This window comes from Mus pahari, chromosome 1 (assembly GCF_900095145.1).
Source record: "Mus pahari chromosome 1, PAHARI_EIJ_v1.1, whole genome shotgun sequence".
NCBI classification, from domain to species: Eukaryota; Metazoa; Chordata; class Mammalia; order Rodentia; family Muridae; genus Mus; species Mus pahari.
Window position 1 is genome coordinate 75,804,390 of NC_034590.1, and position 14,919 is coordinate 75,819,308.

Sequence of the window (14,919 nt, forward strand, 5' to 3'; positions counted from 1 at the left end):
GAGGAGGAGGAGAAGGAGGAGGAGGAGGAGGAGGAAAAGCAGGGTTCAGGACAGAGAGGCCTGACAATATTAGCTTAATATCTGTACTTACCTTTGCTTGAAGTCATAGTTGTAAACCAGCAAATCCTCTCACTGCTTCTACAACTTCAAGTTTTGTTTGTTACAGCTGAAGAGCTGTGATGGGCGTGACTATGGCAGATTTCACCTGTTGGTGCTCATTCCTACCCTCATTTCTCTGTAATCCCCTCTGTACCACCTAAGCCCAGGATCTGAAAAACACAGCTCGAATTTCCTTGTCGGCTCCTTTCCCAATTAAGTCTGAAGGTGAAGGGAAGGAAAATCTCTCCCTCCTTTTCTCTCCAGGTGTCTGGCCACATCAGCAGTGGTTCCTGCATAACAGATGTAGGGATGGATCCAGAAGCATTGGCAACGCAAGGCAGTCTAGATGTGTTGGCCCCAGGTTCTGCATCTTTGGAGGACAATACCTCCACTCTGTTTTGCTCCTCTAAACCACAATTGGCAGTTAGCTTCCTAGTGTTTGGATGATGCTGTTCTCCCGCACAGCCATCTCCAAACCTCAACTTTGTAACGATTTCTTTTGCTCATCTACTAAATTCTCATCTACTAGGAATGTTCAGAGTGGTTTCTGCAGCCACACTATACAATGATTGGTGCAACACATATAAGATTTTGCACATGCATGCAGGCTCTCTCTCTTTCTCTCTGTCACACACACAGAGACACACACACAGACACACACACACACAGCTCAGAAAGTGTCAATGTGGTGATACATGCCTATAATCCCAGCCCCTGGAAGATGGAAACAGGAGAAAGGGGAGTTTACGGTAACCCTCAGCTGCACAGAGAGTATAAGGACAGCCTGGACCGTATAAGACCTTATCTCCAAAAACCAAACACAAAACAACTCAGAGAAACTAAGTTTCTCAACCGAGCTAAGAGGGTTAGCTGGGTTTGAAGTCAGACATGCCAATTCTGATGTTCCCTTTCTCTGGCCTCTAGCTGGATGTTTTATTTCCTTCTCTATTTATATCTAGATAACAATGACAGGGAGGCAGAGAAATGAGAGCAGTTCACATGATCAATCCCGGGTGAAGAAAATGATTTCCGGGGGATAGAAGACAGTGAGGAAGTAGGAGAGGAGAAACAAGGGTGGGAATGGGGTGTGCGTGGAAGCAGGACAGAGGCTGGGCTCATACATGGGGTGTGCATGGAAGCAGGACAGAGGCTGGGCTCATACATGGGGTGTGTGTGGAAGCAGGACAGAGGCTGGGCTCATACATGGGGTGTGCATGGAAGCAGGACAGAGGCTGTGCTCATACATGGATGCTGGACTTTAAGGGATGTCTTCTCAGGTGAAACAGTGTGAGTGGTGAAAGGTAGCCAAAGTGGGGGAAAACATCTTTGTACAAATCTTTTAGCCACCAAGAGGACACAGTCAGGAGGATGGCAGACGGTGGCCATAAGAATGGTAGAGAGACGGGCTGGTGACATGGCTCGCTCCACAAATCTGAGAACCTAACTCGGCATCTCCAGAAACCCATGTAAATGCTGGTGGATAGAGGCCAGGTGGACTGAGCAGCCTCCAGTGATTCTGGCCCCCAGAGAGCTGGCGAGAATCCAAAACTAGTGGTAGCACTGAGTGCTGGGTTTGACTGAGAGAGCCTGCCTCACTTGTAAGCAGGAAGAGTGATCCAGGATGAATCCTGACATTGACCTTGGGCCTCCACATGCACACCCACATAACATGCACATGCACCTGCATACATGTCCACACATTCAAAACTATGCATATGCCATGCACTCTACCACTGAGTTGTATCCCCAAACCTCCTTTTATTTTTCATTTTGAAAACCAGGTCTTGCTATGTTGCCCAGACTGGCCTCAAACTCATTCTGTAGCCCAGGTGACAATTGTTGACTTGGTGACCCTCCTGCCACCCAATCTCTCCAGTGAGTGGGATCACAACACAGGCCTGTGCCAGGCATAACACTTTAGCCATTTTGAAGACATCACAGAGAGTAGGACATAGATATTCAGAATAAAACTTCCACTTGGGGGCTAGAGAGATGGCTCAGCGATTAAAATTACTAGCTTCTCTTCCAGTGGATGCAGGATCAATTCTCAGTACCCAAGTAGCAGCCACAGCTGTCTAGTAATTCCAGTCCCAGGGGACCAGATGCCCTCTTCTGACCTCCACCAGCACCAGGCATGCACATGGTATACCAACATACACACACAGGCCAAACACCCAAACTCATATAATATAATTAAAAGCCAAAACAAACAGACAAAAAACAAACACACCCACCCCCTCCAGATAGAGTTTCAGGATTTTTTTTTTAATTTAATTTTAGGCCCTGAAACAAACCAACCCCCAATCTCAGCTGGATTTGGAAGGGAAAGGGAATCTCAGCTGGATTAGAACTCTCTAACATGGTGGGTGTAAGTCTGAAACCTAACCCTTTTTGTTGGTCTCTGAGCAGGAAAGAACCAAGCATTGTGCCTTCTGTGCAGGAGGCAGCTGCTGACCTCTAGGGTGCAAACACCATGGAGGGTAAAGGGGAGTGAAAGCACCCCTGCCAGCAGCAGGCCTGTGGCTCCAGCAGATCCCCCAGAGGCTGACTCTGTCATCTGTGCATCCCACTGTCCAGCTTACAGCCACGCCTTCTGTCTCCAGCCTGTCATTGCTGCACGATGGTGTGCTTATCTGCAGCTTTGTCTTCATTCCACTTGTGCTTGCAATAAAATCTTGGCTGCCGACTTCTGCCAGGACCACACAGAACTACAATTTGAGCCATCCACCCACCCACCCATAGAAGACATTCCATAACAACTCCAAGCCAATTTACTTCTAAGAGTGTTGGCTCCCTAAGTCCTATGGCTCCTGATACTACGTGTAGATAGACTGGGATAAATCATGTTCTGGGCTGAGAACATGATTGGTAGTTGGTAGAGTGCTTGTCTAGCATTCACAAGTACTGGATTTAATCTACAACATGGCAAAACCTGGGCATGGTTGCTGTTATGGTTTGTACAAGCTCAGCCCAGGGTGTGGCACTATTGGAGTGGGTGTGGTCTTATTGGAGTAGGTGTGTCATTGTGGGTGTGAGCTTTAAGACTGGCCTGGAAGCCAGTATTCTGCTTGCAGCCTTCAGATGAAGATGTACAACTCTCAGCTCCTCCTGCACCATGCCTACCTGGAATCTGCCATGTTCTCGCCTTGATGATACTGGATTGAACCTCTGAACCTGTAAGCCAGCCCCAAATATATGCTGTCCTTTATAAGACTTGCCTGGATTACGCTGTCTGTTCACAGCAGTAAAACTCTAAGACAGTTGCACATGCCGTAACCCTAGCATTGGAAAGGCCGAGACAGTAAGATTAGAGAAGTTCAAAGACATCCTTGGCTACATGGCAAGTTTGAACATGAAGTCAGCATAGGTTACAAGAGACCCTGCTAGAAAAAGAACAGAGGAGCAAGAGGAGCAGCAGGATCAGGGGGATCCGTAGGGTCCGAAAAATAAAAGGGAAAGCAAGCAGTAAAAGGCCTATGGTTTGGATTCAACAGTCATCTATGCAGGCTTCTCTCTGTTCCACATAGGTTCTTTTGAGCTTGGGAGTCTCACAAGAGTAGCCGCTTCACTGGGAGAGATGGCGCAGCCTTTAAGAGCTTGCACTACTCTTGACTAGGATCCACATCTGATTCCTAGCACCCACGTTGGCTGCTGATAACTGCCTGTAACTCCAGCCCCAGGGGATCCAACTCCCTCCACCTCTGCGGGCACCTGCACTCACGTGCACACACACATACATGCTCATAGTCTTTAAAAAAATGATGAAATAATAAATACTTTTTAAAAGAGATGATAAGTTTTTCAATCCAAATAAAGACGTTTGCTTCATAATCAATCATGTGAAGAGACCATCTGGCTTTATTAGGATGAAACCGGAGAGGTGGGCTGGGCCACATCAGGGTTCTTTACTGACTGCAGCCAAGGATGCTGTTCACCTTCTGGGGCTGAGGCAGACTCTTGGCTGCATTCAGTTTGTCTATACTGCTGTAGCAGTACAAATTGGGCCCGTGGATAAGGTACAAGCTGGGACCACTGGAAGAACATGTGTTGGGGCCAAGGGACTTGTCCAAACACAGGGCCCCATCAACTTTCTCATGGGGCCAGGAAAGCTCTGTCCATATTGCCTGGGCTCCTGACTTCAGGTCCAGCCACCAAAGCCGCCGTCCTGGGAAGGAGACAACAAAATTAACATAGTTTCTATATCATGCAGATCTTGAATTAGCTCTTCTCATGCCCTCCTGATCATCTATGCCGTGAAAAGTTATAAGAACAAGACATCCCTTAGTACCCAAAGGGAGGGACCTCACCTGATGAGACATAGAGCCTGGAAGAACCAGGGCAGGAAAAGGCTGCATCTATGGTCTCAAGGCTGATCCCAGGAGGGCTCCCAAGTTCCTTCTCCAGCCGCTTTGGATAGCCACTTACTAGGTTATTGCCTCCTTTCATCAGGAAGACATACACTTGAGTGCCCTGGGGAACAAAGGAGAGTAATCAACATAGACCTGTATTGTATAGCCTTGTCCCTATTTCCATTTTAAGCCTTTCTCCCAGTACACACCTGGATCAGATAGACTTTATCATCCCAGGAAAAGGCAGCATCTACTGTTGAAGGACCCTGAGGCCAGTGATGAGCAATGGGCCAGCTATGCCATCCATCACGGCTGGAGTCCAGACGCCAGTAGTGGGAGCCTGTGGGATATTAGAGGTCATGCCAGTGCTGGTGGTAAAGGCTTTTGTATTGAAGGGACAGACAACAGATGCAGGTTTGAGTCATGAGAGGGATGGAATGCATCCAGGGGCCAAGAAGGAAGAGGTAGAGTGGGTGGAAAGCCATTGGTGTTGGGGCCAGCAGGGGCCTGATAGAGAGGGGATCATGCAGAAGAACAGACCAGGCTCCTGCAACTGTGGTGCTGTGTGTGAGTAAGGCACATGCACATGTGTACGGAGGAGGACTCATACAGACACGTATGTGTGCAGAGGACACAGGAGGATGTCAGCTGTCCTGTTCTATCATCCTCTGCCCCATTCTCTCCCTGACTCTAGAGCTAGGCTGGCAGCCAGCCCCAATGATCCTCCCGTCTCTGTTCCCCAACAGTGATGTGGTTACAGGTGTACATCCTGGTTTACCTGGCTTTTTACAGGGATCCTGGAGAATCCCAACTCAGTCCCTCACACTTGAGCAGCTAGCATGCTAACTCACTGAGCCATCTCTCCAATCTCTTTTATTATGATAATAACTTACCAAAAGAATTAAGACTCTGAGCTAGAGAGATGGCTCAGCAGTTAAGAGCACTGAATGCTCTCCCAGAGATCCTGAGTTCAAGTCCCAGCAACCACATGGTAGCTCACAACCATCGGTAATGGGATCTGATGCCCCCTTCTGGTGTGTCTGAAGACAGATACAGTGTACTCATATACTTAAAATAAATAAATAAATCTTTTAAAAAGTTAAGACTCCCATTTCCCCCACCTTTCCTTCATTGCTCGTAATTACACTTGTGTTTCTATCCTCCACTGAAATTGTTCCTATCAAGGTGAGCACTGTCCTCCAAACCTGATGGTTCCTACCTCCAGGCTCTCCATAGCATTCGATTGCCCACCGTTCCCTTTCCCTTTAAGACAGGGTCTCAGATCTCATGTATGCTATAGAGCCATGGGTGGCCTTCATGAACCTTCATGACCCTTGTGCCTTCACCTGTCATGGCCAATTTATATGGTGCTAGGGATCTAGTCCAGATCTTTGTGCATGGTAGGCAACCTCTACCAGCTGAGTGGCCACCCTAACTATTCCTTCCTTCTTCATTAAACTTTCAAAAAAAAATCTTGGCTCATATGATCCTAGACTCACCCAATGCAGTATATATCTTTGTGACCATTCTCTTTGGTCTTATATCTAAAGGATCAGAGTCCCTATTTTGTCCTCTCTAAATGCCCTTAACTCCCTTGGAGTTCTCACAAATATGCTGAGGACACCTGTGAACTCTTTGTCTCAGACTGACTTCTCCTTTGAACTTTAGGCTCGAATTCAATTGTCTTTCTGACACATTCATTAGGTCTCTCTCTCTCTCTCTCTCTCTCTCTCTCTCTCTCTCTCTCTCTCTCTCTCTGTCTCTCTTTCTCTCCCTCCCTCCCTCCCTNCCCTCTCCCTCTCCCTCTCTCTCCCCCCCCTCTCTCTCTCTCTCACACACACACACACACACACACACTTACTTTGTCTGTGGTTCTCCACAGTGATCCTACACACTTACTATAGACTCATACTCTCCTGACTCTTACATGTTCTTATTATGACATATAATCAGCTCAGATCTGGATTGTCACAGCATGTATGTTTTCTTTTCAGCTTTATGTTTTCATTAAGGTGTGCATTCATGCTGAGCTATGTTCCATGTAGTTGTATACTTTCCACTAGCACTTGTTAATCACAACATATCATATTTGCTCAGTAGTTAAGAACTAAAGAAGCATTTCTATTTTTCTGTGCCCTTGCCATTTAGGCCACTTTTGTTGCATATATCTCAGGTTGAATGTGATGTGATTGTCCCCTCCCCATTTTGGGGATGTCCTCAGTGTAGAGAGTGTGGTCACCTCCAGCCTGAGGACTTATATGTCCCCAGATAGTAGGAGATGGCTTTTACTAACCGATTACAAAGGTCAAGGTTGGGTCTCTTCCTTGGACTCTCTTTGAAGCTACATCGTAAGGGTCTAGAATACTCAATGTTTCTTTTTTGTTTCTTAGCAGTGAGAACATCTCATCCCCAAGTGACACTGAATCCAGAGGCCTGGATGTAAGAACTAAGTACCTTGGAAAAATGGGGTTCTTGAAATAAATTAATGGAATCCAATGTACTCAAAAAGGCACGTGTATGAGCAAATGACACAAGGAGGCACCGAGACACAGGGAGATCCAGAAGCAAGCAAGAGCCAGGAGTCTCAGGGAGATGCTCAAGAGAAAGGGATACAAGCAGGCATGGACACACAGAGCTCCAGAGAGCAAGTGACAGTCAGAGGACACAGCAGAGCGAGAGAAACATGAGAAATTACTATGGGTAGAGAGGTCCCACAGAATACACAGACGGGGCATAGATGACACTGAGAAGCAGACAGGTAGAGGACATGGAAGGAAGGCCTGGACGAGAGATAAGGTTGGACTATGCACCTGAGGAGATGAGGGATGGTACGTGGAGGAGAGGTACAAAGGGGCAAACGATAGGATGTGGTGATGAAAGTGGAGAGGCTATGTCCGAAAGGACAGACACAAGTGAAAGAGACAGGGGGGTAGACATGGGGAATCTGAGGGCAGCCTCTCACCAGTGAAGGCATAGGTGGCACCGCGATGGTCAGACAGCAGTGCAGTCAGGCCAGGGTCTGGGCTACAACGTGAATGCATAGGATGGGTGCTATTCCCATGAGCAGTTCCATTCCTGAGTCTACCATGGCCTGGAAGAGAAGCAGGTAATGGGAACATGAACACACACATACACACACACACACACACACACACACACACACACACACACACACACACACACACACACACACACACACACACACACACACACTGGGTGGGTGGGGGAGCTAGGGTCAGAGTAGGGCCTGAAAATGAAGAGATAGCTGCCATTAGGAGGAATGTGGGCTTCCCCTGTTTGAGGGTAATGGGAAGAGCCACACCTCAGATGCAGGAGCACAGAGTTAAGGTGGGAGATGAGCATATGAGACCAGCAAGCTCAGACAGCACAGATAAATTCCAGTAGATCCCAGGGGCTGGGGATTTCTTACCTCTGCCAGGGCAGGATATGAAGTAGTCACGGGCATCCAGAGGGTATCTGGGTGGCACCTCTCCTGTGACAGGGTTGAATCGCAGGAACTTGTTACCCTGGAAGCAGTAGTAGCGTTCAAGCCACCTCAAGGCCGCAGTGCAATTCCCAACAGCTGGCCAGGAACGTTCCTTTTGGGTTCTTGTAGCAAAGTCCCAGAACCACTTGCGGTTACCTATGACCAAGAAATCAAAAATCCTTCGGTGAAGCTGGGTTATGCACACCTTGGGCTTGCACTGGGGCCCAGGAATAGGTTGGTACAGTAGATAGCTACATGGAGCAAAGAAGCATAGTTTGCAGTTGAATAAATGGATCATACAACAAAAGCCTGCAGCAAGGTGCACATGACCAACCCAGTGTTAGGAAGAGTTGGGGAAAGTCAGAGAAAGAGGAAACGAACTGAAATCTGAGGTGGGCATGATACGGCAGACAAGAAAGGAAGCCGAAGGCAAATTTGGTAAGCAGGGGAGAGTGGGTGGGAAGGTCAATGGGGATTTGGTCTTGGTGAGACCATGAGGCCAAGGAACACAAGTCTGTCCCAGGGCGTGAGGAATAAAGGAGAAGGAGAGCCGGGTCCCTTTATTAAGATGATGTCTACTCCTTAGTCCATGTGACCTCTAGCCTGTAACTGACCGTCCCATCTTCTTTCCCTATAAAGTCAACAGTGGCTCTTCGGCCATCGCCATGAGGACCATGACTCCATCTGTGTGCTTGGTTTCCTGTGTGGACACACCTTGGAAGAAGAGGACGCCTTCACTCTGGCACTCCCCACGGTGGCATTCCACAGCTGCGTCCGGTGGGTATGGGATTCCAGGAAACTCTTCTTGGAACAACTTTGGATACCCATTTTCCTTATTTTCAGGAGGGTACACCCAGACTTTGTCTTCCTGCAGCCAAAAAAAAAAAACAAAAAAAACAAAAAACCACTGTCTTGGGAACTGTTCACCTCCAGATGCATTGCATGCACATGCACTTTTGCTCTATTGTGCTTATACAGTATCTCCTTACAGCATCGTGCATTTTCAGTCTGCAGGTGGAGTACAGCATGTTGCCCCTTGTACAATACATACTCTCAGCAAGCCAAGCCACTTTACTAAGAATGCACATACACCTGGCTATGTATAATCAGACACGCCCATGGCACACTTAATTACAGATCTCTTAGTTTTGGCAAGCACATCCACATGTAGTTATCCTCTAATCATTTGCCCATTCATATATTTATTTGCCCATTTATTTATGGATTCTTTCAAGAAACACGTGCTGAATGACTAGTACAGGCTGAGCACTATGAGAGGCACTGAGCATCCAGGAATGACAAGATCCCTTGAAAACAACTAACTACATCCCCAGCCGTTCAGCCACCAAGATGAAAAAGTATATCAAAAGCACACTGAGAATATGGGGGGAATGTCTAATTATGTCTGGAAAAGCCCCAGAAAGTTTCAGAGTGGAGAGAAAGTATATGACCAAAGAATTGAGAATGAGTGAGAATTTTCCAAAGGACAACAGCATAGAGGACCATAACATGTGCAAAGTATTCAGATGACATTGGGTAAACGTATGCGACTGGTACACAGTGAACATGGAGGAAAACAGCAAGGCTAGCTCCCTCAGGCCCATGTACACCTGGTACATGGTACCCAAGTACACGACAGTACCTCTACTGAATTAGGAAAAACAGAGGAAAGGTCGCTTTGTAAGAAAGATGCTAAATTTATTTAGGAGGATGCTGCATTTGAGGTATCTGGGGAAGAGCTCAGTAACAGATTTTCAACAAAAAGGTGAAAAGCGATTTCCAAACCTCAGGAGAGTGATCCAGATCTGACACAGAGTCCTCAAAGCCATGGCAGTGGCTGAAATCACCCAGGGAGGGTACATAAAGTCTCAGAGTGGATCCCCAAGCAACAGACATTTTGGGACTGGTTGAGCTAGCCAACTTTGTCAGCCTCACACAAGCCAGAATCATAGCAAAGGAGGGAACCTCAACTGAGAAAATGCCTCCATAAGTTCTGGCTATAGGCACGCCTGTAAGACATTTTCTTAATTGATGGTAGAGGGCACAGCCCATTGTGGGTGGTGCTATCCCTGGGCTGGTGTTCCTAGGTTCTGTAAGAAAACAGTCTGAGCAAGCCTTGGGGAACAAGCCAATAAGCGGCATCCTCCATGGCTCTGCATCAGCTCCTGCCTCCTGGTTCCTGCCTTGTTTGAGTTCCTGTACTCACTTCCTTTGATGATGAAGTTACATGAAAGTAAAAGCCAAATAAGCCCTTTCTTCCACAAGTTGCTTTTGGTCATGGTGTTTCATCACAGCCTTAGTGACCCTAACAAATATACTCGTTAAGAAGAGGGCATGGAGGGCTGGTGAGATGGCTCAGTGGGTAAGAGCACCCGACTGCTCTTCCAAAGGTCTGGAGTTCAAATCCCAGCAACCACATGGTGGCTCATAACCATCCATAACAAGATCTGATGCCCTCTTCTGGAGTATCTGAAGACAGCTACAGTGTACTTACATATAATAAATAAATAAATCTTTTAAAAAAAAACAAAACAAAAACAAAATAAAATGATTTAAAAAAAAAAAAAAAGAAGAAGAGGGCATGGAAAGAGGCAGGAGAGGAAATGAAGCTGTTAGTTAGGGACATCCCAACCAGACACACTCTCTAGCAAGTTGGAAGTTTTCTCTTCCTATGAGCAGTTTGGGCCAGGGTCTGGGTGTCTTCATGAACAAAAGAGTTCCTTGTCCCCTTGGTCAGGTGCCATTGTATTGGGATCAACTTGCCCCACATATAAATAAGACCAAATACAGGATTATAGAAGCCAAGGAAAGAAATTACAATAGTTAGGAACAGTAAGACCAGCTAGAACTAGATTAGGAATGAAAAACAGCTACTGGATATTGGCTTTTCCTGCCAACACCAACAGGTACACATTCATCTTCTCTCTCTCTCTCTCTCTCTCTCTCTCTCTCTCTCTCTCTCTCTCTCACACACACACACATGGAGTGGGTGGGAAGACTGCTTTTTTCAGGAGAGTAAGGCACAGGGAAGGAAACTTTGTACCTATCAGCAAGGATTCGATCATAGTTTGAATGTGTCCTTCAAGGTTACATGTAGGAAAGTTTGTTCCCATGCAACAGTGCTGGGAAGCAGAGCTTAATACGACCTTGTTAGTTCATCAGAGTCCTGCCTCACAAATGGCTTATCATTAGTGGTTCAATATGATAATGGGAGTAAGTTAGCTATCATAAGAGTGGGTCATTATTAACGCAGGTTTGGATCCTTCTTGCTCTCTCATGCTTTCTTTCCTTTACCTTGGTACCACCTTTCCATAGGCTTACACAGCATGAATTCTCTTGCCAGATACCAGCACTCTGCCCCTGGGCTTCCCAAACTCCAGGACCATGACCCAAGTAAAATACTACTCATTGAAATGATCTGGTATCAGATATTCTGTTGTGGCAGCTGAAAATGGACCATGTCAGACTCTGTGCCAAGGACACTCCAGGGAGAGACTTCATTCCAGCCCTTTCCAGCCCAGCCCTCTTCTCATGACCTAGCAGTACCTTGATCAGGAAGACACTGTCAGGACCACGGAATGCAGCGTCCACTGAGGTGATGGAATTCTTCCACCTCGCTGAGATTAACTCCCGGATCCCTGAGTGACCCCTCCACACAAACTCCCCTGAAAAACCAACACACTCTGGTCCAGAACAAACCCTCGACAAATTTAGACAGTTTCAAAGAAGCTGTTACTGAGACCCTCATAAAATCCCTGAGCCCTCCTATAAGTGAAGAGCCCTCTGAAGGGATTCTGCTTAGAGGCTCGCTCAGCTAGTCCAACCCGAGCCTCTTTTGTTTGTTTGCTTTCTAGACAGAGTTGTCTATGCAGCCTGCGCTGGTCTTTCCCAGGGCTGGACTGCTAGCATTTACCAACACGCACAACTATCCTCCCTCTACCTTTGAAGAACAGCATGGTCCCATTGTGATCCATGGTCGTAGCATCAAAGCTCCAGGTATCCAAGCAGTGCTCTGGTTTAGAAAAATATCAGTGAGATGTTAAAATGCAGAGACAATAGAAGACAGAAAAAGACTCAGGGAATTAGGGTCTCACCGAGTACGTCTGAATCTGGCTTGGTCCCATTTTCAACTTCGGCAACTCTCCCGTGGGTACTAGAGAAAACAGATAGAAATCCGGGTCCAGTGGGTTCTACTCCTCTTCCTTAGCTTGTGACCTAGAAACTGTCCCTATCACCCACAAACCCAGACCACAATCCTCTACCCCTAATTCCAGCCCCACTCACCTAGGAAGAGGGTTGGCAACAGCCAGGGACCAGCACAGGCCCAGCAACACCAGGATATTTAGTGCCACTACTGTCCCAGCCATGCTGAGCTGCAAAGGCCACACAGGACAGCACTGGGCAGAAGGCTGAACTTATATAGAACTGATAACAGCACCACCCCCACTTCCCACCCTATTGAGAAAGATTTGTCTTCCATGACTATGCCAATATTGGCAGATGACATCATAGCAAATAAGGTCAAAGTCTAAAAGAAAACCTGAATCTAAGACTGACTATCTTCCCGGCAGTAACCCCTACCCACTTCAGCAAATTTCCAGCTGTGACTAGCCCGTATCCAGTGAGAATTTCCCAAATACTGACAAGAGGTGGTGGCGCTCATAAATCAGAACAGGATGAATGGCGACCTTCTGAGGTCACTCACCTCTACAGTAAAAGGAGGAGATGAATGTACTAATGTCAGGTCCAACTCAACTAAGGCCTATGACTACTAGACAGATGGCCACTTATACGCACCCTGTAATACCTGCACACACAAATGAACGGCCTCAGAACGTTTTCCAAGCATCGGCCATGGAGGCCTTTTCTGGAGAATATACCTAAACCTTTTCAGCTTTATCTCTGGACTACTGGCTTGGAGATATTGTCTCACTATTTCCATATAATACAAACCCTGTCCCAAACTCAACCCTTGCCAGGAAAAATAAAAGTTGCAAAGGGCGTCCGAGGGAAGGCCTGACAGTAACAGGGCCCAAAGAGGAGGTGTCTCTTTCCCATAGTCTCTCTTGATAGTTCCAACTTAGGAGAGAAATGCTTTATTTACCTATCACAGGACATCCTGAACTGAACTTAGGATGGAAACATTTACAACCAACCGATTTCTTCTTCAATGTTCCCTTCGCCATACACGCCTTCCTGACCAGCTTTCCCCACTTCTCAGCCTCTCCTTCCCTTACATCACTTTACCAAAATCTGAAGCATTTTCCCAGCCACTCATCTGGCTGCTTTTGTTAGTTTTGGTTCTTAAGCAATCCTGGGTTTCTCCACGTTGGCAAGTGCTCTACCATCCCTGGCCCTGTTCTTGTTTTATTTTCATTTTTGCTGACTTGTTTCTCCTCTTCTCATTAAATTTCTGAGTAATTATCCCTCCTCTATAGTAAGTGAACATTATTAATGGGGGTATTAAAGGACAGGTGCATACTGAACTCTAGGGGTCACATTTACCCGCCACTGCCCTTTATCTGGTGGTCCGGTTTCTCTCCTCAGTGTTTCCGTCCCACGCCCTGCTCCCTCCTGAGATATTACCTGCCATCACCAGTACCTTCTAGTCTCATCACTCCCAAAGCCTGCTTCATTTCCAAGATTTTCTGCCAGCTCTGTAAAGAGTTGTAGGTAGTACCCACTGTGTGTTAGCCCCAGTCCCCCAGGCGTCTGCTCCTTAGCGACCCTCTTAGGTGGTCCTAGGGTCCTCACATCCCTCTACATACCTGAGCAGAGGTCAGAGATAACCTTTTCCTTCATGAGGTGCTGAGATCAACCTCATGCCATGCTCATGCTGAGCACATGCTTTTTACTGAGCTGCTCCATTCAACCCGAGATCACTTTTACAGTCTACAAAAATCCTCCCAATAGAAAACCGGAGCTCTGGGATTCTGCTAAATCCTATGGAGATTGGGTCTATGGCTATGGACTGTAATGCTGAATTCTGTACCCGAAGGTCTACTCGCCTATGAGTGAATTCTCATGTATACCAGTTTTTATTGTGCAAACCTTGTTCCTTAATTTAAAACTATTGGTTAAATAAAAACGGTACAGTCAATTACTGAAAGGATTAAAGGTGGGAGGATTTTGAGTTACCTGGTTGGGGGTTGCAGGGTCGGGGGAGAAGCAGGAGGAGAGAGGAAGGAAGATGGTTCATGAGCACATGGCCAGGAAAACCAGCAAGTATTTGGGGTACACTACTGGAGAAGTAGCCAGGCCAACAGTTAGAAAAGTATGTATTAGGAGTTATCCCCAGTAATTGTCAAAGCCAAATTAAATAACCATAGTGAGTCTCATTCATTTTGTAAGCTAGAGAGAGATAAGTTAAAATTGGTTCAAATACAATGTGCTGTTAGTGTCAGTCCATCCTCATGGGTCAGTGGGCAAAGGGAGATTCCCAAAGGACAAGGATCACTGAGGTTGGACACCCACACTTGCTCACCCCAAGGCATCTCTGGCTGGATCTGCACTCGTAGCTGATGCTAAGTCGAGGCTTTAGCTTCTAATACTCTAATAGGGCCTTTCTGACATTGATTACTAACTTGTAAGTCAGTGTCCCTCTGCCTAGCAGAGACTTCTAAGGAGAAACAGCACATGGGCTTGAGAGATGTCTCAGTGGTTAAGAGCACACACTGCTCTTGCAAAGTCCTGAGTTCGACTCCTAACAGTCACAACTGTCTGATGCTGTCTTCTGGTGTGCTGACATGCAGACCAAGTACCATATACATGAATAAAAAAGTTTAAAATAAATAAAATGGGGGCTGGAAAGATGGCTAAGAGGTTAAGAGCACTGACTGCTCTTCCAGAGGTCCTGAATTTAATTCCTAGCAACCACATGGTGGCTCACAACCATCTGTAAAGGGATGTGATGCTCTCTTCTGGTGTGTCTGAAGACAACTACAGTGTACTCATAGACATTAAATAAATACATAAATAAGCAAA

The 14,919-nt window shown here is 46.6% G+C and overlaps 1 protein-coding gene across 1 annotated transcript; it reads right to left on the minus strand.

Moving 5' to 3' along the window:
- Positions 1–3,934: 3,934 nt before the first annotated feature.
- Hpx (hemopexin) lies at positions 3,935–12,322 on the minus strand. Its single transcript, XM_021215187.1, has 10 exons — positions 12,220–12,322; positions 12,030–12,088; positions 11,876–11,947; positions 11,482–11,600; positions 8,650–8,803; positions 7,879–8,091; positions 7,411–7,539; positions 4,658–4,788; positions 4,407–4,569; positions 3,935–4,264 (listed from the first exon to the last, which is right to left on the minus strand). Exons 1-10 carry the CDS (start codon positions 12,300–12,302, stop codon positions 4,005–4,007), a joined length of 1,383 nt encoding a protein of 460 aa, XP_021070846.1. The 5' UTR covers positions 12,303–12,322; the 3' UTR covers positions 3,935–4,004.
- Positions 12,323–14,919: the final 2,597 nt, after the last annotated feature.

Excerpts from the sequence above, each read along its gene's own strand:
- Hpx (XM_021215187.1), bottom strand. The coding sequence starts at position 12,302 with ATGGCTGGGACAGTAGTGGCACTAAATATCCTGGTGTTGCTGGGCCTG. Across the intron at positions 8,804-11,481 it reads ACAGTGTCTTCCTGATCAAG|GAAGACAAAGTCTGGGTGTA; the intron begins GTACTGCTAGGT and ends TTTTGGCTGCAG. Across the intron at positions 4,789-7,410 it reads TGCCACCTATGCCTTCACTG|GCTCCCACTACTGGCGTCTG; the intron begins GTGAGAGGCTGC and ends AATATCCCACAG.